The sequence below is a fragment of the Artibeus jamaicensis genome, unplaced genomic scaffold (assembly GCF_021234435.1).
Source record: "Artibeus jamaicensis isolate MK-2021 breed Jamaican fruit bat unplaced genomic scaffold, CSHL_Jam_final contig_1998, whole genome shotgun sequence".
In the NCBI taxonomy this organism is placed as follows: domain Eukaryota; kingdom Metazoa; phylum Chordata; class Mammalia; order Chiroptera; family Phyllostomidae; genus Artibeus; species Artibeus jamaicensis.
The window spans coordinates 18,606,139-18,627,209 of NW_026521407.1; the positions used below are offsets into that span (position 1 = coordinate 18,606,139).

Consider the following 21,071-nt stretch of genomic DNA (forward strand, 5'->3'; position numbering starts at 1 on the left):
CCACTGGCCATGAACACAGAAGTGTAACACCCTGCGGCCACGAGGAAGGCAAATCTGCCAGACTCTGAGACAAAGGTGCCAAAAGCATGGAGAAAGTGGGTCCTCAATGACACAGTTGAGCAAGTCAAACAGCTTGAAGCCCATCCTATCTCTCAACTTCCTTTTAAGTCAAACAATTGATTTCCTTCTTGTACACCCTCTAAATCCTTCTTGTTTAAGCCAATTAGATTTTCTGATATGAGTAGCTAAAAAGAACCTGATATGCCGGAAGTGTGTTTAAATAGGTTAGTAAGACTGTACAAATGAATATTAAATATAATAAGGAAGGGGATAATGATAAGGAAAGATTAAATACATAAAAGTATTGTGGAAGATATTAAAATATAATGAGTTTCTATTTAATTAGTACACCTATCTAGTAAGGATATGCCCACTAAGTTTTTTGAGAGGTGATTAATTTGATTAAAGGGAATGGTGAAGTTCTTAGATCTAAGTTAGGTAATTAGATAAGCAGTATTACAAGTCTAGACCAGTGCTGCCCAATACAACTTTCTGTAATGATGCAAATGTCCTAAGTCTACAATGAATATGGTACAATCGCATGTGGCTACTAGCACTTGCAGTGTGACTTGTACTATGAGGAAATAAAGTGTTAATTTATTTAATTCTAATTAATTTAAAATTCAAAAGCCACAACCCTGGTTAGTGTGGCTCAGTTCGTTGGAGCATCTTCCTGTAAACCAAGAGGTCTCAGGTTCACTTCCGGGTCAGGGCAGATGCCCAGGTTGCGAGGTTAGTCCCCAGTTGGCATGCGTGCAAGAGCAATTGATTGCTGTTTCTCTCCCTCTCCCTCTTCCCTTCTCTCTAAAATCAATGAGCATGTCCTCGGATAAGAATTTAAAAAAAGAAAAAAAAAATTAAAAGCCACATGTGTCAATCAGTTACTGTACAAAACAATGCAGGTCTGGAACAGAGACAAAAGTAATGAGGAACTTGAGAAAAATGTTAACAGGGTACTGGACATTTAGTAGGAGATCAGTGATTTTCAGCCATGTTTATCTCATGGCACACATCAAACTAATTACTAAAATTCTGCAGCACATCAAAAAAATTTTTTTCTGATTTGACAAAAAAATAGGTCTAATTTTGATTCATTCACACCATATGGTTATTGTTATATTGTCTGTAGTCATTTTTTATTTGACAATCTAAGGGAAAAGAGGTCAGTGCCCCTGATTAAACAGTCAAATATTGCACGTTTTAAATATTCTTGTGGCACAATGGTTGAAAATCGCTGCTACAGAGGCAGGAAGGAGATGAGGGGAATGTTAGGAGATGCAAGACTGCATCATAGTTCTGGACCTCAGAGGGTAAAATTATGAAACACTTTAGCCAAAGAAGACAGACATAAGGAAGTTAAGAAGTTCAGTGAGGGACCTCCAACTTTCAACACAAACTGCTCTCTTTTTACACAATCTTCCTATGTTCACTAGTAGTTAAGACATAAGGTATAAAATATACATATTAAAAGCTTTAACATGAATGTAAGTTGGGTACTCTGGCTAGAAAAAATTAAAATGAACTTGACCCTATGTGGACAAAAAAATCCTAAAAAAATCTTTAAAGGTAAAACCAATCATCTGCCTACCTGGAATGACTTGATCAAGATAAACAGCCAAGAGCACATAGATTATGCTATTAAATGCTAGCACAATAATAGTAATAATTAGAGGATATGGGCCTTCAGTCAAATTAGAAAATAAAGCACCTTCATTAATATCTTCCAAATGCATGACCTGAAAAAACAGAAAGAGCAACTTTATTATATAAAAATGATAAAATACCGATAAGCAAAAGTTAACACTGCCTAGAGTTACTACTTATAGCCAGAGTGACAGTAGTCAAACTGGGCCTCTTAACAGATTCGAGTCTACCAAATTAGAAATATAAATTTATAAGGAAAACAGTAAGAACGTTAACAAACTATGAGTTTATCACAGCAATCCATTTCAATCATGTCTTTAATTTTGTGCTTCTAAAACCAGTATGTCGTATACATCCCCTCTTTGAGGCATTTAATTCTATTACTATTAAATGAAATAAATATAAAGTACGATGTTAATACTAACTAATGCAAACAAAAGGGTTATGGTCCATAAAGAAGGCAAACAAATTAAGCATTAGAGGACAAAAGTATGGTCAGCATCTTTTCAATATTAAAAAAACAGAAGGCACTATAATTAATTAACATAATCACTAACACAAATATTAAGTTATTCAGAGAAAACATATGTGATAGAGCAGAAAAAAAATACCAGAGTTTGGTGCTTCATTTAGGTCCTAGACCTGTCATTAAGTGAATAAACTTGAATGTACCATTCTGAATTCCAGACTGCTCATCTACGAAATGAAGGGAGATGAAAAGTCCCTTCCACTCACAACAAAGACCTATGAATCTATAATTCTACCTTCCAAAGTCAAGGGGACTCAGTGGATTTCCAAAATGTGTAACATCAACTCTTATGTCATAAGTAATTAAAATTCACTTCACTCAATATTGTTATAAATAATCTATCTTAATTCTCACAAATAAGAATATTCTACCTAGCCGACATGAATAATCTCATACTAAGTAGTTACATTAACCAAATTAATTCTGTTACATAAAACATTTCCTTATAAGAATTTCTCCCTAAGAACCTGACAGTTCCTTTAAAGACTAATAAAAATCAAATTTATAAATCTAAATATTATTTAGGTGAATGACAAGCCCATGAATCTTGGGCAATAATCCACCAGGTCTACTTATTTTACTCTTACAGTCATGAAAAATTTGTTCTGCTCCATACAGAATCTTCTCCAGGCACATGTCTGAGATTATTTTACATCAGGCAGCAAGGTACGAGGCCACAAAGCAATCTAAACTACCTGATGCTTAAACTAATGACTTCCAACAACTGAGTTAGTGCAATGGACTAGATTGCTGAGATACATTGAAGTAGAAAGTGGAGAATTTATAAACAGAGGGTACAAATTAAAAAGGGAGAGAATATAAATTAAAAATGGAGAAGAAATAAATGAAACCAATATAAAATATCCTACAGTATTCAAATATCATTCTTTTCTCATGTCGAGAAAACAATTTTTTCCAAATCAGAGGTAGTATTCATGGTAGTGTAACATGTTGTATGAAATGGAAAATGTTTCATGAAGGCAACATGAACGTACCACCTACCTGTGCAATTCCAATCAAAAAAGTACACTGACAGAAAGGACTCAGAAGCCACACTAACGATTTGGGGAAACTTTCCACGAAGACTATCAAAAGGCCAACAAATCCAAAAGCCACAGTGACTAAAAATTCAACTATTCCCACATGTTTTGACTTTTTAAAAATCGGTGTCAGCATTAAAGCAAAAAATACCTATAAAATATAAATGTTAAGGTTAATACTTTGTTCACATACACTGGTATTAAGATGAATACAATTAATTTCTGAATGCTCTGGTATTTTATTTTCATAAAAATAGTAACATACATTTAAAAATTTAAACTGACGAGTTTTATCTATATAACAGGCAAACATGATCACCTGTACTACAAACCATAAACAGCTATGCATTTCTGCGGTTAGATGCAATACATACACGAAAAAACAATAAAGCTTTTTAAAAGCTTTAAATGAGCTTTTAAATACAGGAACCATCTTTAAAATTTTATGCATCGATATGAAACAAAACCAGTTAAAAACTGGGCAGTTATATAGAGAAGTATACACATAATATGTAAATTATTATGTTGAAGAAAACAGGTGATAGTCAGATATTTAACAACTAGTACAGCATGGGTCCATAAACCAATCAGAATGGAAACAGGAACCACTTAAAGGCTGGTCATTAACAGCCAGCATTCAGCCAATATACCAAATGAATACCTAAGAGCTGTATTTACAAAGACATATCTCTATATGACATCATCCTGTAAAATAAATTAACTTGAAACAGTGAGAATTTCAGGAAAACAAAGGCGTAACAAGTCCACTACTACACACTCTTAAAAGCACATGTTACGTGAAGATAGTAAAAGACAGACTCAAAGGATTTGTATGTGAAAATAAATTAGATGAAAATACGTAATATTTAAATCTGAGACTATTTTGTACCTTTCCTAAAAATATGGAGGTATAATGATGCTATATGTAAGTCATTTATCAGCAGCCTTGTAACAATCTTTCTTTCTTGGGAAATTGACTATAAATAAAGAATAAGACTTTGCTATATTAATCAGATATTTTGGCAGTTCTGTATTCCCACCTCAAGTTAAAATACTTACAGATGACTGACCATACAGGAAAAAAAGTAGAAATATCACAATGCAGCTACTTTGAGGGAATAATGAAGAAGCTGTTGCAATGACTGCCATAAGAATGGACATAAGAAAAATCAAACTTGTGTAGAGAAGAACCCAGGAGAGCCTAAAAGGAGAATGCAAACACATTTACAGTTAAAAGCATAGGTTTTAAAAGTTAAAAACAAATCACATTAAATAAAATTTCATCTTTATTTCAGCCACATTATCTTTAAAATTAAGTCAATCTGTTCATTTGTTCTTTTATTGAAAATTGATGCTCTTATAATTAAAATACAGTAGTAGTTAATTTATATTCTGATACATATAAGAAATGGTAATTATCTTTGCAAGTGTCAAAAAACAAATTAATAACAATTCATGATTAACTTTAACATTTCAAAAGTTCAATAACACAAAACATTTCTGATTTTCTTAAAATGCAAGAGTCACTAACAATTTTCTTTATGGCATGTGCTACAATGAAACCTTTGATAACTTATGGCAGTTTAAACAATAAGTACTACCTCACCAATCAATAATATAATGACTACATATTTACACATCAGATCAAGAAGATCAACAATGGATTCACTATATTTGCTAGAAAATTCTCCTTCAATTAGGGCTCAGTGGAATTTCTACAGCATTTATTTTCATTTTATCTTTATTGTTCAAATTAGTAGATCATGATTTAATGTATGCTACCATAAAAATCACTGAAACAGGGAGAAAGAACATCTAAATTACCAACACTGAATGCATTATTCTACAGAGGTAAAACTGAGGTACTGAAAGATTGATTTGCCTAAACTCGTCCAGCTACAGTGTCCTCACAAAGCACCTTAATAATCCAACGCATCTTAAAAACCAATCACTACTAAAATGACAGGAGAAAAAAAGGAACAAAGAAAATATGTTGTATACAACATTCCCATTAGGTAAAGTGTTATAATTAATCGTTGCTTTGGGCTAAATGGGATAAAATTTTGTGAAATGGACTATACTGCCAACTCACATACTTATTAATTTTTCTCCAAAAATACATTAGTTTTTCTCCCTAAATAAGGTCAAAATAAATCTTACAACATATTGGGGAAAGTAAGAAAAATAGGCCTAGAATTACTAACAAAAATTCATGTCTCTATAAAATTATCATTGTAGAAAAAATCGCTCACTTGTAAAAACATTTTTCTTTGTTTCTTCATAAATTATTTGTATATTTTCATTTTAATTCACACAAATAACTTTTTTCTCAGGTGAAAAAAAGCCTATAAATTACATATGCAAACTTCAATCATTTCCACTAAATTTTAAATAACATATATATTATGATATTGGGGGAGGATTACACCAGGCAATTAATTTCTAGCTTTCCAAGTCCTCATATATTCTATGCACTGTAAAATACCCTGAAATGCATGGTGCACACTTCATCTATGCAAACAAAATGTGAAATAAAGTTAAACATGTCATGTTACCATACGGTACAAATCTCAATTTTCTTATGTTAAAACAAGGCAATCAATTGCTGAAGCTTATTCAATAGTTTCAAATTTTAAGACAAAGACAATCATTGTAAGAAAACAGGGTCAGTAGCCCTCTTACCAAGCCAGGTGAATAACAAAATTAAAATTCTGAATATTTGTATATTTAATATGGTTATTAATCATATTGAGTAAACTTTTAATAACATACCAAAAGGCAGTGTCATGAAGTCCCATTATCTTTAAAAATTCTTTTAACTTTTTCTCTTTTTCTGCCACGATATGAATTGCCAAAAAGTATCCAAAGGGTGAAAATGCTATTATTAAGTATATTAAAATTACTCCTCGGGGAAAGGTATCTATTTCTACAATGGCAGTTTCTCCCATAATAACAGCTTTCGTTGACTCCAGCTCCTTCCACAAAGAAACATTGGTCTTCAACTATAATTGAAAAACGGTAAATACATTTGATTAATTTTGTTCTGACGATAGTCCTTAACAAAGTGTGATAAATACACACAAAAATATAGTCAATAACCTAATACATATACAATCCTCAAGAAGTTATACACCTGAAATAAAGTAATTGACCACAACATCACAACAGAGCAGAATATTGATTTTATTTATTCTGGAAACAGACCATCAAGTTTAAAGTCTAAAGTTGGGAAGTATACAAGTTTTGATAAAATAATTTGTCAAAGAAAATAAAATTTCACAATTATTATTTTAAGCAGGCAATTATTTAGGTATATTAACAAAAATATGCATTTATAAAATTGAGGAATTAAAGAATGATTGTTAGTACCATGAAAGAATGACTCTCATTAAAAATGTTCTTAAATAGTATTTTTTAAAAAGTGTATAGTATGCCCTTCTATTGTTTTAAAAATACATATGTTCAGCATGTATAAATAGAATAAAGCTATGCCCTGTGATACTTCTACCTAATATTCAACTGAATGTCTAAAATGACATCTGCTTGGCCTATTCAAACCAGGGTGGTCTGGTTTGAAGATGGTTAAGGTCTTTGGCCCAAACATAAATAAGCACTAAAACACCTGCAAAGTGGTATATAGTCTTTACGTTAAACTTTTGTACTATTGCGTTTGTGTAATATTACATATCTGTAATACATATACCATGTGTGAGAGTTTATAAGACAATTCTATATATATCATCTCATTTGTTTCTTATAACAACCCTGTTAAACAAAGCATTATTATAATCATTTTATTATGTAGGAATCTGACAAATATGAGAGATAGGTCTTCTGCTCAAGGTCCCTTATTCATTTTTACAAAAATGTGAAACACTGGATCAGGTATAAGAATGTCTTTAAAATATAACTGTCATGCCCTGGCTGGTGTAGCTTAGTGGATTGGGTATGGGCCTGCGAACCAGAGGATCGAGGTTCGATTCCCAGTCAGAGCATATTCCTGGGTTGCAGGCTAGTTCCCACCAGGGGACGCACAAGAGGCAACCATACATTGATATTTCTCTCCCTCGCTCCTTCCCTTCCCCTCTAAAGATAAATAAATAAATAAAATCTTTTAAAAATAATAAAATAAAATATAACTGTCATGTATATGCAATCCTACTAGCAGTATGGTATTTAAAAAAAAGTATTGGGAGCCAAAAAGCCAGAGTTTGAACTAGTTTTGAAATTAATTAACTAAGTTTTGGAAAAATAACTTAATTTTTCTGTGCTTCAGTTTCACATATAAAATGGGCATAACAGCACCAATCTCATGAGGTTGGTAAAGATTAAACTGGTTAATATTAGTACATAACTTAGAATAATGTTTGGCAAATAAGTGACACATTTCTTAAATTAAAAAATAAAACCTATTACTGTAATTAAGACAGAGATATGCACTTTCTTTAAGTTATTTTTATTTGAGGGGAAACATCTGCAAATATAGATCTTTCATAAATACTGCCTGTGGTCAACCCAGATGAAAATAATACAGATGTGTAGAATGCTGAATCATACACTTAGAAACCATCCAATAAATGTGGGTTTCAAAAACATTAAAACAGAAACTATCACTTCTTCCTTATCTTTTTTCTTTTTTTATAATTAATTTTATTTAGTTATTTTTCAAGTATAGTTTTTTGTCTATTTTTCCCATCCCATTCCCTCCCCCGCCCCTTGCTCCCCACCTTCCTCCCATTTCCACCCCCCTTAATTCTCATCCCTGTGTCCTTCCTATTTGTTCCTCCAAATCCCTCCCCCTTTTTATCTTTTTTTTCTTAAAAGAGTTGTAATAAGTTATGTCTTTTATACATTTGATAGCAGTCAAACCAAATCCTGTTGTAAAGACATAGGGCTTAATTGTTAAAACAGTTTGGCTTTATTTTTCTTCCTTGATCATAGTTACCTGTATAATGGCAGCATCTATGGATGCTTGTAAAACTGTGAATCCTGAGGACCAGAATCGAACAGCCTCACATGATTTTGAACAGCCAGCTATGGGGGGGCAAATGTGAGACATAAGATTTTGCAAGACTTGCAAATGCCATTTTTTAAAGATAACTTATGGGGGCTTACCAAAGTAAAAGGACCACTCAATCTATACAGGACTAAAGAAAATAAGCAATTATCTTTCAAAGGCAAATAATATCACACTCCTGATTATTTGAAATTTCTGAAATATGTTAACATGTGTTAGGATAATGAATAGTAAATGAAAACAAGTGGAAAGAAATTAATTGTAAACACGGTTATCTAAAATAAGTCACTTTTCTGTTTTAAGATAAGTTATTCTACAATGACAGCTTCGAAGCATTTCCAGATGCAAAGACAAGTCTGGGTTAAGACAATAGAAAAAAATTCTCTAAGGAAAAAATTCAGTAATTAGCACAGTGACTTCAACATTGCTCAACAAATTTTTATTGTTAGTAACATCTCTTCATTAGTTTAAGCACTGAAGGCTATTTTCCATGCTTCAAACATAAAACTAATAAAGTTTGCTAGTGGAAAACTTTGAAATTTTAGATACATAATATACCATTTCTGAAAATAACTATATAGGGAAAAAATACAGATTTATAGAATCATATATTTCAAGATACATTTTCATTTTGTTACTGTAATTATATAAATGTATTAAATGAAAATGGATGCTATATAAACTGTTATATATGCAGACATAGATAGGTAGTTATTTAAGTATATTTATATTTTTATGCTACACTTGACAGTTTTCTTATCTGAAAAAGTATGTTTAAAAAAATGCCAATGCTGGACCCCATTAAAATTTTGCATATGAACTAAGAGCAGCAGAAACATGCATTTAACTGATTTTCAATTATTTTTTAGAGCTGTTTACCTCTTGAATCCATGTAAATTGAAGATACTGGTATCATATCAGGAAAAAAACGGAGTTCGTAGGACATGAAGTCTTTGAAAATCACACCTACAAAGTTGTTGCTCTTAGAAAGGCTGGATGCTAGCAACTCTTTTTCACTTGTATATTCTTCAGTAATTATGACTATAAAATATTACAACAATATAGTTAACTCACAAATTGAAATAGTTCACCTAATACAATAGACCAAATTTACCATTGTATTTGATCTATGTCATATTTTATAAACATTTATTTTATGCTCTAGCTTCTTGGAGAATGATCAGAGCCCTTCTAAAAAACACTAAAAAAAAAACCAAATAGTAAATTTTACATACTATTTAACTGTCATTTAATTACGTATATTATGTCAGTGTAACACATGTTATTAGTATAAAAGTACATACTTCATACGTAATAGGAGCAGTTCACTTACCTACCTCCAGGTAAACCTATACAAATAACTCCTTGATCAATGAGTAGATATTTTACTTTCAAATATTTTAATTGTATTTTTTCCCATTACCATCTATCCCCCCACACTTACCTGCCTCTCTCTCCGCCACCCCCCAATCACTATACTGTTGTCCTCATCCCCAAGTTCTTCTTTTTTCTTTTTTGCTGGATCCCTCCACCCCTAACCCCCCACCCAAAGCTGTCCATTCGCTATGATTCTGTCGCTATTTTGCTTGCTAGTTCAGTTTGTTCATTAGGTTCCACATATGAGTAAAATCATATGGTACTTGTGTTTCTCTGATTGGCTTATCAAATATTTCTTCTTATGAAGAAAATCCCATAATCCTTCTCAGATACTAAGAGTATAATTTAGTAACTATGATACAATCCTTCTTTGAGTAAAAATTGCCACTTAAACCCAATATTGTTTGTTCTTTTCTTGGAAGATATATAAAGAATATACCATAGTCATCATTCAGCTCCTCTCACATCAGATAACCCTAATGTTCAAATATTTTCTTGAGATTTTATCTATAAGAAACTAGTTTTATGTACAGGGCTTCAGAACATGTGGTGAAATGGAAAGAACACAGGATCAGTATGTAATTTTATTACTTATTCGCTGTGCGAGCACAGGTAAACAATTCTCTAAACTGGAGTATCCTCATCCACAATTCCTACCTGATCACAGTGGGATGTTCATTTGAAGTGTAGCCGCAAATATGAAAATGCTTTGTCACTTATAAAGTATTACTTACATGTTAAATTGTGATTTTCTAGACTTTTAAGGAAGACATGCAACTTCAGGACTGATTTGGATGAAAAGGGTGTTAAATTCAACATCCGCTCAGTCGTGTTACCGTGTATGTATGTGTAACCCACTTTTGGACAGTTCTGTTATTAAAAAGACAGAACTTCTAAAAAACCTACAAATGTTTCTGCTATTTTGGCACTTAAGTGGATACACATTGACTTGAATTTCTTTGGTGTATGTGTTTTCTCCTACTAAGACTTACCAATGAATTTTGTCCTTGACATTTCTCATCAGCTTTTGAGCTCGTATGCTAAATTCTTATAGTTATCCATGCTACTTGTGCTTCATATGATAAACCAACAAACATGTTACATACCAATAAGATACGTGTTTGATAAAAAATATTAAGTATCAATAAGCAAAAAAAATCAGGGGGGGAAAACTTGTTTGACTCCTGACTGTAGAAACATCTTCTATTCAATGACACACTATCTAATAATGTGATAAAACAGACTAGAAGTTGATTATAACTACCCTATAGAAGACCTGTTAATCTGTTACTTTCTACAGTTGAGCATTTCATGAAATCAATCACCACAGTATGAATATTTCTGTCACTTTCTCCAGTTCCTGTCTTAGGTTCTTTCTCAGCCACTTTAGACCCATTAGGACCTCACTGATTACACTGTTTTCTAGTACATTTCTTTGTGAGAAGTACAAACTGAGGAAAATAGACTTAGGTACTTAGCAACAGCCATAGTCTCCAAAACTAAGTACTTCTTTGGTTTACACCATATACCTCCAGAAATAAGCATGGCAGTATGAAAAGGTCACTGCTTTATAATCTTAATCATATATTTCCAGCTTCTTAATTATATATGAGACAGAATCAAAATGAAATGTTCCTTCAAATCTTTTATCCCAGAGGTGTCAAATTCATTTTCTGCATCAGCCTTGCAATTGTCTTCAAAGAGCTGAATGTAATTTTAGGACTGTATAAATGTAACTATTCCTTAACTAGGGGCAAAGAGCTCCACACTGCTGATGGGTGGAAACAAGGTGCCAGGCCGGATAAAACAAGGTAGGGGCCAGATTCAGTCCATGGGACTTGTGTCTGCCACCGGTGTTTTATCCTGTATAAATATACTTATTTTATAAATGGCCTAAGAATTAAATATAAACTACTAAACCATAAAACTAGCCCTGGAGAGGGTAGCTCAGTTGGTTGGAGTATCATCCTGTAGACCAAAAGGTCACAGGTTTGATTCCCAGTTATGGCACATACCTAGGTTGGGGGGTTCAATCCCTAGTCAGGGCACATGTAAAGAACAACCAGTCAATGTTTCTCTCTCACAGCGGTAATTCTCTCCCTCCCTCTCCCTCCCTCCCCCTTGCTCTAAAATCAATAAACCATGCCCTTGGGTGAGGATTAAATACATAAGTAAGCAAACAAAGAAATTATGCTTTCTATTATAAAAAATATAAATTACGGGCTTCACAAGAAAAATAAGGCAGGAGAACTAAATGATTTTAATATTTTTATAAAAATATACTTTGGTGAAGGGGCATGTCTAAGAGTTAAGAATATTATTTACTCAATAAAGCAAGTGGGAAAATACTGCAGAAGCTTTTTGTAACAGAATATATACAGAAGCTCACAATACCATCAGACAGGTGATCAGTAGAAACCTTTTGCATGATGTTTCTTGTAACATTTGTCGCTGGAGTATATCCAAGAATTACATTAGAGAGAATGGATTTGTCCATAGAGTTAAGTTCCATATCAGGCACTTCTTCGTATTTCTTATTTGGATGCATCATGCTAATTAATATTAACCAGAATAAAAAAAATAGTGGAAATAGAATTTCCTATAATAAAGAAAAGAAAATGATTATGAGGTGTAACAATGGTAACAAAATTCATCAAGATTTCTATGCAAATAATATAACTAATACTAAGAAAAAAACATGAGAAATTTGGTTCTTAAGTGCAAAAAGTAAAAGCAATTCTATCCTAAAAGAAATACTGTGTTGAATTTCAGGGGAAAAAGGGGAAGGATTTACAGGAACTAGTATAAAGGACACATGGACAACAACTAAGGGGGGTGGAAATGGGAGGGAGGTGGGGAGCACTGGGAGGGGTGGGCTGGGATGGGAGTAAAAGACAGAAAACTGTAGTTGAAAAATAATTAAATAAAATAAAATTTTAAAAAATGGAAAAAAAAAGAAATACTGTGTTGATCATCTCACCTAACTCAACAGGCATATTAATTTTCCTTTCCATTTACTTTTACTGCAATATTGGGCTGCCCAAAAAGGTTCATTTGGTTTTTTTCTGTAAAATGACTCTAGCAGCACATAGTTATCTTTTACTTCTTTTAAAACAATTTTGTTAGATTATCTTGTGACAGCTGTCAGATGAGTGTGTGTTTTAAAAAAAAGTATCAAAAGTGGTGAATTTTTACGTAGCCATTTTAATATCGAAAAATGGAAGACAATATATTACATTTTCTGCACATATGCTTTATTATTTCAAGAAGGGTCAAAATGCCAACTGAAACACAGGAAAAAGACTTGTGCGGTGTATGGAGAAGGTGCTGTGACTGATCGGATGCGTCAAAAGTGGTCTGCAGAGTTCCGTGCCGGGGATTTCTCAGTGGACCATGCTCTACAGTCAGGCAGACCCCTTAAAGTTGACAGCGATCGAATTAAGACATTAATTGAGAACATTCAACATTATACCACGCAGGACACAGCTGACATACTCAAAATACTAAAATCAATAACGTTATTGGAGAAAACGAAAAATGTATCTTTTATTTTATGGACAAAAAACTAAACAGACTTTTTGGCTAACCCAATATTTTAAAATTGAAGTTACAGAATAAAAAGATGCAAACTAAGATGTAAACATATAAATGTAAAATACAATAAAATATAAAACATAATATACTCACTCATATATAACTTTATTTAAAATAACTTACCAAACATCCTTAATAAGGATCACCATGAAAACATCTTTATTTAATTCTAAGTTAAAACTCATGGTGTAATAATACCTAAATAAACTGAATCATCCACTTTAATAGAGATGAATTATCTATTATTTCATCTTACTATTTAATTGTTCTGTTGGGTTTCAGGAAAAGATAAACAATATATTTTCATCCTTTAAAATTATTAATAACTGGTTAGCCAGAGTTCTTACTTTCTTTTAACTTTTGAGTAATGTATGCTTTAAAATATTACTTTAAACAAACATATGACATACTTTTGGTAACATTAAACAATTCAATCCAGAGGCCAAAAGTTGGGAAACTATGAGGAAAAAACTATAAAATGATGTTCTACAACATTGTAATATTGTCTGTGAAATTTATTTTTCATTTCATGCAACTTGGGAAATGCATGCCTAAAAGTTCAAAATTAAGCACTAATATCAGAAATTAATTAAATTTAAGAACCATCAGAATTTTTAACATTTAGAAAATTGGTAATTTGGGTACTTTCCTGTGGCTAAACTTTACTTTGCTTTTTACTTCACAAGCAAACTAAAGGAATCTAAAAATATGAAATTATGATTAAAATATATACAGCAAAATAAGCATCTCTTAAAGACAGAAGCACAATAAACTGCAATAAGGCATAAAAAAGAAAAACATTTAACTTACCTGAACACTACTTTTTTTAGTCCTGCATTTAATTAGGTAATTCTTCAGCAGGAGTGTTCTGGTCTGTCTCCAAACTCCCACCTCCCTAATTGCAGTAGCCATGTTCTCTGAATCAGTCTATGAAAGGGGGGGCAGATTTGAAAAAAAAAATGGAACCACATAGTTAAGAATGTGCCAATTTCAATGCCAAAACAGAGAGACGGCTTAATCTCAAGTTAGATGAACTTAAACACACTGCAGGTTGTCTGTCCTACCTGGACAGAATGCATGTAACGCCAATTTGAAGGCCCTGAAAAGTAAATCGTAGTGTAGCATGTGAAACAAGAGGGAAGCGGAATTATAACTACTGGACTTATACTTTTTCCCTGGAATGCACTGGAAGCAAGCACCAGGGCACCCATCTTTTTTCTTTTCTACTTTCTCTTGTGACCCTGTCCCCAAGTAATCCCACGACAGTAGTGCCAGACTGCAGTAACAAAAGTTTAATGCAGCCCAAACTCGAAAGCAGGGGAACCTTTCTCTCCAGTAAGTGGAACTATGGTTCCAAAAGGGTGGGGCCAAATCCTACTGTTTTCTCCTCTACTTCCCACCAGAGGCCCCTGGGTTCATGCAGTGGATGTGGTTGCAGATGTGTGTAGCCCAATGATGCAAATGAACCACAGATTTCTGGCTGGAGGATGGAAAAGAGGAAAGTAGTAGGGAGGGGAAAATAAAAAGGAGCTCAGGAAAGAAACAGTAATTTATTATCACCTGGACTAACCCCCAAACTGAGCATACATGCATCTAATCCTATTCTGGGTACCACAGACTTGAGGAACTGAACAGATGTTAGACCACTGCCCAGATCCAGACCTGTCACGGGGTGTCATACATGGGACAGATCCAAACTGCACTGCAAACCCTTTGGAGTGAAATCTATACCAACAAAGCTATAAGTCAAAGTCTTTAGGAATGTTCTTGCTACATGGTCTTAGTGCTTATTTCTTATGACTGGAATTTATTTACTCATGCATTCATTCATTCCATGAATGCCTACTGACTACTTCATGTGCTTGTCCATTCTTTAGGGAGCTGAGAAGATAAAAGAATGTTTCCAGACCTTACAGCATATAAAAACCACCTAAGAAATTTGTAAAATCCACTTTATATGGGTTCCCCTCGATTAAGTCTGAGAACGGTCAATGAATTTGAATTTTTAATAAACAACCAGGTGATTTTGATGGTGGCACCTGGACCACAGTTTGAGAGGCAAAATGAGAGAGGATATGAAGTAGGCTACTTTCCATCCAAGTGACAGATGCCGTGAGAAGTGCTGGCTGAGGGAGCTGGGGTGGGCGTGCAGGTGGGGTCCTTAGTTGATGGAAGCAAGGGATGGCTATTTAAAGGAAAGAACATTCAAACAAGCACTGAAAGATAAGTAGAATTCTACTAGCTCAAGACGTGGATGGAAGGCATTTTGGACAGAAAATAGCTTAAGGCAAGAGGGGAGGTGGGAGGGGATAATGAAGGTAAGGGGAGAAGGAATTTTAGGAACAACCATAAAGGACAAAAACAAGGGGAGTGGAATAGGGGAGGGAGGGGGGACAGCTGCGGTGGGGGAGGAGTGATGGGGGTAGAATGCAGACTAATGTACTTGAACAGCAATAAAGTCAATTAAAAAGATAGCTTAGGCAAACATTGGGAGTGAAGTCTCCCTCCCAACCCTCAGAGAATTCTCCAAAATCCTACACTGAACAATGTTTCCCACTTCAAACTCCTCTTCAGAAATATTTCTGAGATTAATAATGGGTAGACGAAGGGATAAACTAATTTAGCAAGTGTTTAACAGCCTATGGATGGTGGCAAACTTGGTCTTTGGTGACATGCCAATAGCACGATACAAAACTTGCCAAGGAATGCCTGTATCTCCACAGAAAATAATTTTAGTACTTGATGCAGCAAGAGCTGATAACTAAGTGGCCCCCTTACTTCCAGCACTTCCACATGTATGCTCTCATGCAAGAAAGGCAAATTATATTTGTGCAACAAAAAGAAGGGAAAAACAAAACTGAAATTAGAGCCACAGCTGAAAGAGTGTGGGCAGAAACCTGCAACCTGAACCTAACTGGGTTGACGGCAGGCTAAAAGAAAATATCAACACTCTCCACCAGAATAAAACAAAGCTCAAAAGTTCCTTACAATCCAAAATTATTTGGCAAATGAATTATGTGGAACATATTGAGTGTTTTAAGAAATGAAAATCCATAGAAGCCAATGCCAAGATTTGGGAATTATCTGACAAAAACTTTAAAGCAGCTATTAAAAAGGGCTTCAGCAAGTGGAGATTTTCAAAAGAGTAAAAAGGGGAGGTAGTAAAGAATGCCTGGACTGTGCCACAGGTTAGCACTGGCTGGAAGTGGCAGCAGAATCAACAGACCATATCCAGGAGTTCGCTCTGTGGTCATACAGTTCGCATAGCACATGGCCGAGTCAGACATGGTGGAGAGGACCACGTAACACTGAAGAGCAGCTCTCTGGGCAGAGAACATACATGAGACCCTCTCTTTTCCAACATACACTAGAAGATGATCCTTGAAATACAAGTTCAGGACTGAAATGCAGTAAAACGTCTAATAGCTTTTTAAACATAATTTTTAGAACTTAAAATATTTGATATGGTTCTAACTCGAACTCTTACCAATGCAGTATCTTTAAAACTCTTTAACAAACCCAGTGCTTAACTGGTAAAGAACAATGACAAAGACAGAAATAAGAGTATACAAATTAAAAAAAATTTTTAAAGATTTTATTTCTTTATCTTTAGAGGGGAAGGAGAGGGAGAGAAACATCAATGTGTGGTTGCCCCTAGTGCGTCCCCTGCTGGCAACTGGTCTGCAACCCAGGCATGTGCCCTGACCGGGAATCGAACCACGGTTGTTTGGTTCACAGGCCTGGCTCAATCCACTGAGCTACACCAGCCAGGGCCAAATTTTAAAAAATTTTTTAAGTTACTTTTCACTGCTTCACAGCATACCTGGGGAATGCATTAAGTGTGCTGTACAGCTTTAAATCATAATTAGATACATTTTAAACATCTAATATCATTGAAGAATTCATCGAATATGTAACTTTTCTAGGTGAATGTTTTCCTAGAAAAAAAATTCACCATAAACCCAATAAATTGCAAGAAAATTGAAAGCCTACTAAAGCCCACCTTCCTTTTGTAATATATTAATAATGGATTTAAAGACTAGAAGTTACATGATCCAAAATTCAGTATCAAATTCATTTATTAATTTATTAAGGAAGTATTACTTACTACACTGATGTGCTGTGAAACATATTTCACCTTTCTCAAAGCAATACAAAATGTACATGACCTTTAGAAATAACTGTTAGGGGAAAAATCATTTGGACTGCATTAGTTTTATTTCTGAGGAATGAAGTCAGATTACAGCATACAAAGAAATGGAAATCATCCTGATGTTCATAGCCTCCTGGTTAACAGATGTGGTCAACCACCTGAGCAAGCTTGAAAGCTCCCCAGAAAGGCTGAACCTGTTCCCTGTCTCCAACAGATGACTGTTAAGTGGTTACTTCCAGTCCACACAAACAAAGCTGATTAAATCACTCTTTTGTTCCACATCCATATCCAATAAACTGTAACTGCAGTTACCAAATTGTCAGCACTATTTGTTTACATGTCTTAATCTTGAACTTGATCATGAGATCCTTGACAAGAACAAAACACAAAAAACCTGCTTTATTTATCTTTGCTTCTCTAACACTGATGGCAATATTATAACCAATATTGCCTTCCTGCACATCAGTTTATCAGTGCTTGCTGAGTGTCCTTGTACATAGATCGAAGGCCTGCAAATTACCGTGGAGCAGGTGGTGGTTAAATCCGGCCCGTTTTGCACAGTCTGAGTTGAGTGTTGCTTCACATTTTTTAATGGTGGGGAGGATCAAAGAATAATAATTTGTGACATGTAAAAATTATGTGAAATTCAAATTTCAATTTCACATCTATAAATAAAGTGTTATTGGAACACAGACATGCTCATTTATTTCTTTATTGTGTATGACTGCTTTGGTGCTAAACAGCAGAGTTAAGTAACTGAAACAGAGACCAGATGGTCTGCAAAACCTAAAATATTTACTATCTGGCTCTCTACTGACCCCTGTTATGGATTAAAGGAATAAGAAAGAAGAAAAGTGGCAAATTCATTTAACATTTACTGAGAAACTTATGCACTAAACATACTGACAAAAATTAAGTTAGACTCTGTCACTGATTTTGCAGATACATAAAATTTAATATAATGTGATCAGTGTAAGGTGGGGAGAAGAGCTTGAAAAAGACTGGAAAGCAAATTCCAGGCAGAGAAAAAAGAATGGAAAAGCTCAACTCCTGGAAGGGCTTAACTTGCATAAAGAACAAGGATACCTGCACTATGGCAGAGGCACAGGCAAAGCGAATTTGTATGGTCCAGACAACTGTAAAAACAGGTCATGGAAATGGGTTGTGAAATACCTATCTTGCCAAACCAAAGCAGACACAGTTTTGTGTACTCGTATACAGCACCCCATTATCAGGCTTTTCATACCTCGGTGTGATTGTTTCATTGCTTGGCAATCACACATTTCACTGGTCCATGCACTTGCCCAAACCCCCAAACCTCCAAGCATCCACCTGCAGAATCACCCTCAGATTATGATCTGATTCCTATTCCACTGAGAAAAGTGAAGCTATTAGAAATTTCTCAAATACCCTACTAATCCTTCTACCCATTTACCTAAAGCTATGCCTAATGTAATGTTATTAAACGGAAAACTCTGTCCATTAGAACTTTGAGCCATAAATGCTTATATGAAATCTGTTATTTTTCTATGCAGGACAGGGCCAAAGTAGGTGTACAGTTGTGAGTCCATGAAACAGTTTATTCTTATATTCTTATTTATTATTGTATTATTTTCTTTAGAACAACTGTAAACCTACTTTTGCCCCATCCTGTACTTTTAACTTAACATTTATTTTTCGGAGTAAGAGGGTAAGAACACACTTGGCAGGTGACTTGAAAGAAATCCTGCCCACACTGGCTTCTCAACTAATGAAATAAAAGCAACATAAAATCAAGCCTTTCAACTAAACAGGGAATACATTAAAAATGTTCTCTACTATTTTAAAATTCACTGAAGGAAGTGTAAAGAGTACAACAAAATACTAATTGTCAATATGATTTAACCTAAATTTTATGGCAGCATTTCTTGCTGAATGGAAAAATAATAATGCAATGGTACATGATAAGCTACCCAACACCTTTTTTAATGGATCCTAAAAGCTTGTGCTTACGACTATTTAAATCCAGTTAATCCACACACCTGTGAAGATTACTACTTAAATATTACAGAATTATTTTGTAAGATCATTTTCTGAATTAAATTCAAGGGCAGAGATTATAAAGTGTATTCATTTTGGTACTCTTGGCACATAGTTTAGTATTTACAAAGTAAGACGTTCAAATAAACATGGGATTTACTAATAAGTTTGTTTTTACCTTGAATGCAAGATTTCCCTATACTACAAACCCTTTCAAAGACAAATACACTTAAATAGCACATATTAAAAAATTAATGCATTATTAGTTTGATTTAAACCCAAATACCCCAAGAGCCCTAATTGCCCTAATTAAATTAATGCTCTCTTGTCTGGAGTTTTCCCTGAAAACATGTAATATCTCTCTTTGGGCAGACACAAAATATAAAGAATTTAGAGTCTGGCATCCCTGGATTGAGACCTCCACAAGCAACTTAACCTCTTGGCGGCTCATTTTCTATATCTGCACAATTAGAATAACCCCTCCACCCTCTCAAAGCTGCTGTTGTGATTAAAAGAGTGAATATCAAGTGTGGCTCATACTCGGGAGTCCAATGTATAGTTTTGTACCCTTCTGTTCCTTCAGAATGTCCTTGATGGAAAGCAGAAGTGAATGTCTTCCTTCTTTAAGACTTGTTTATTTAAAAATGCACATCTAAGCCTCGGGAGCCCAAGACAAACCTTCCTCGGGCTACTATCGCCTTAAACCGAGCTCAATGCCTCCAGCCTGCCTAACTTTCATATATACTGAAATATTTGCACGCGAGGGGCCTTTCTTTGGGGTTTCGGAATCAGGGTATCTTCCCCCCAAACCGTGTCACGAGATGTGCGCATTTTCACATCACCCAACTCCCTCTGCATGCACACTGGTGATGAGCACGAACCCTTAGGAATAACGAATACGCTAATTAATGATCCTGCTGCTCAGAGGGGACCTGACTGCACAATATCTTCCATCAGTCACCAATTCCTGAGGATGGACACCACCACGTCCAGCCAGACGCAGCCTCGCAGGTGCCCCACGGCCGGTCCCGGGTCCTGAGTCCTGGACGGACCCCCTCAGCATCCGCACACCATCCCCCTGGGAAGAGCAAACCGCATCCAACTGTGCTTCCTGCGCACTGGGATTGCTCCCCGGAGACTGGGCTCGCTGGCTAGGCCTCCTTCCGAGGCCCGCTGCCTCCACACCTTAGACCCCCGAACCTTCCCCCTATCGCCTCCACTCTCACGACAGCCCTTCAACGGCCGCCTCCGACAGCCAGGCTAAACCCCTTTGGGCCCCCAGGAGCGGTTTTCCCAGTGAGGCAAAAACACCACTGCCCTCGGATCCACCCTCACCTTAGGGTCCGGCCGGATCAGCAGCGGTGACAGGCCTGGACGCGCTCAGTCTGCGAGAAAAGTATGTGAGGGTGCAGGCCCGTGCACGCGCATGCGCGCGTTCCCACCGCTGCACCCCGCCGTGCACCCCAGAGCTGCAGGGCTGGCTACACTCCGAGAAAGAGGTGCTGGGTGGTGGAAGCCTGGCTCCGCCTCCAGCTGAACTCACCTGGGGGCGGGACTCCTAGAGGACGTGGCGTGGCCCAGGACGCTGCTCCGCCCACCGGGACCAGCGCAGGCTGGGAAGGCCTTGACTCAGGGCGT

At 35.4% G+C, this 21,071-nt stretch overlaps 1 protein-coding gene across 1 annotated transcript in view; it reads right to left on the reverse strand.

The window, feature by feature from the left end:
• The window catches only part of ABCA5 (ATP binding cassette subfamily A member 5), a 62,413-nt gene extending 41,450 nt beyond the window's left edge, over positions 1 to 20,963 (reverse strand). The window contains exons 1-9 of the mRNA XM_053656456.1: positions 20,769 to 20,963; positions 14,072 to 14,188; positions 12,062 to 12,266; positions 9,170 to 9,331; positions 8,219 to 8,307; positions 6,046 to 6,275; positions 4,333 to 4,474; positions 3,236 to 3,424; positions 1,649 to 1,796 (exon numbers count right to left, since the gene is read on the reverse strand). Of these exons, the coding sequence (XP_053512431.1) occupies positions 1,649 to 1,796; positions 3,236 to 3,424; positions 4,333 to 4,474; positions 6,046 to 6,275; positions 8,219 to 8,307; positions 9,170 to 9,331; positions 12,062 to 12,266; positions 14,072 to 14,173 (1,267 nt within the window). The 5' untranslated portion in view covers positions 14,174 to 14,188; positions 20,769 to 20,963. The remainder of the gene's footprint in view (positions 1 to 1,648; positions 1,797 to 3,235; positions 3,425 to 4,332; positions 4,475 to 6,045; positions 6,276 to 8,218; positions 8,308 to 9,169; positions 9,332 to 12,061; positions 12,267 to 14,071; positions 14,189 to 20,768) is intronic.
• Positions 20,964 to 21,071: the final 108 nt, after the last annotated feature.